This window comes from Oryx dammah, unplaced genomic scaffold, assembly GCF_014754425.2.
Source record: "Oryx dammah isolate SB20612 unplaced genomic scaffold, SCBI_Odam_1.1 HiC_scaffold_10, whole genome shotgun sequence".
Taxonomy (NCBI): domain Eukaryota; kingdom Metazoa; phylum Chordata; class Mammalia; order Artiodactyla; family Bovidae; genus Oryx; species Oryx dammah.
Window position 1 is genome coordinate 23,710,246 of NW_024070194.1, and position 1,790 is coordinate 23,712,035.

A 1,790-nucleotide genomic window follows, 5' to 3' on the forward strand; every position below is an offset into this window, starting at 1 on the left:
CAGCCAATGTATAAAAACTGAGTGTTTTCCCCGCACTCCTCACAACAGGTACCACGTCCCCTGTCTTGCAATGAAAACTGCCGTAACTGTAGCAGCTAGTGGCTGGTTTTCTGTTCCCAGGTTGGGATGTGAGAGGGGGAAAGAGAGAGAGAGACAGAAGGAAGCTAAGAAGGGAGAGAGAGAGAGAAGTTTCTCTAAAACTGATCGTCCTGGAGAAGCACAGGGAAGTTTTCTGTAGGAATCCAAGCCGACTTTTTCCTCTGTCTCTCATTCTCTCTCTCTCCCGACCTGTCTCTTTCTCTCCCTCTCTCCATCCTTTTATTCCAGGGAAGAACAAAATCTAACACTGGACAAGCTTGTACACTGGACAAGCATCTAAAACCAGGATCGTGGGGGGAGATTTTTTTTCTTTCCTGAAAGCAGTAGCAACAGCAGCAACCACAGCCTCGGGACCCTGCCGGAGCCCCCGCTCCGATCAGCCAGCTGTCTGTGAGCGATGAATGCTTCGTGCTGTCTGCACTCGGCTCAACCAATGCTGCCTAACAGCTCAGAGCACGTCGCTGCCGCTTCCTTCAGCAACCAGAGCAGCGGCGGCTTCTGCGAGCAGGTCTTCATCAAGCCCGAGGTCTTCCTGGCCCTGGGCATCATCAGCCTGCTGGAAAACATCCTGGTCATCCTGGCCGTGGTCAGGAACGGCAACCTGCACTCCCCCATGTACTTCTTCCTCTGCAGTCTGGCCGTGGCCGACATGCTGGTGAGCGTGTCCAATGCCCTGGAGACCATCATGATCGCCGTGGTCAACAGCGACTACCTGACGTTGGAGGACCAGTTCATCCAGCACATGGACAATGTCTTTGACTCCATGATCTGCATCTCCCTGGTGGCCTCCATCTGCAACCTCCTGGCCATTGCGGTCGACAGGTACGTCACCATCTTCTACGCGCTCCGCTACCACAGCATCATGACCGTGAGGAAGGCACTGGCCCTGATCGTGGCCATCTGGCTGGGCTGCGGCATCTGCGGTGTGGTGTTCATCGTCTACTCCGAGAGCAAGATGGTCATCGTGTGCCTGGTCACCATGTTCCTTGCCATGCTGCTGCTCATGGGCACCCTCTACGTGCACATGTTCCTCTTCGCCCGGCTGCACGTCAAGCGCATCGCCGCGCTGCCCCCTGCTGATGGAGCGGCCCCGCAGCAGCACTCCTGCATGAAGGGGGCGGTCACCATCACCATCCTGCTGGGGGTCTTCGTCTTCTGCTGGGCCCCCTTCTTCCTCCACCTCGTCCTCATCATAACCTGCCCCACCAACCCCTACTGCGTCTGCTACACCGCCCACTTCAATACCTACCTGGTCCTCATCATGTGTAACTCCGTCGTCGACCCGCTCATCTACGCCTTTCGGAGCCTGGAGCTGCGCAACACCTTCAAGGAGATTCTTTGCAGCTGCAACGGCATGAACTTGGGATAAGACGTGGGGCCGCGGCAAGGGTTCTCAGTCTGGTCACTTTCCACCCTTCAGCCGGCCCAGGTGTTTAGCAACAAGGCAGATTACTACTTACAAGACATAAAAAAGAGTGTTACAGTCATCATCCTGGGTGTCTTTTTCTTTTTAAGCTTGCAGAGAGCCTTTGGTTGAAAGGGGAAAACAGTATATAACAGGCTCTGTGAAAGGATGCCTACGTGGGTAAGTCACAAGCTCTGATTTCTCAAATAGTCCCTGGGGGGAATCCATGGAGGCTGCTTTGAGTGCTGTCTGCATTCATTTCCATGCACCCAGGGTCTTGGACCCC

General features: G+C 54.9%; 1 protein-coding gene across 1 annotated transcript; it reads left to right on the top strand.

The window, feature by feature from the left end:
* Positions 1-457: 457 nt before the first annotated feature.
* On the top strand, positions 458-1,468 carry MC3R (melanocortin 3 receptor). The gene has a single exon (XM_040247304.1). The coding sequence runs from the start codon at positions 497-499 to the stop codon at positions 1,466-1,468; it is 972 nt and encodes a 323-aa protein (XP_040103238.1). The 5' UTR covers positions 458-496.
* The last annotated feature ends 322 nt before the right edge of the window (positions 1,469-1,790 follow it).

Coding starts and splice junctions, on each gene's coding strand:
- MC3R (XM_040247304.1), top strand. CDS start 497: ATGAATGCTTCGTGCTGTCTGCACTCGGCTCAACCAATGCTGCCTAAC.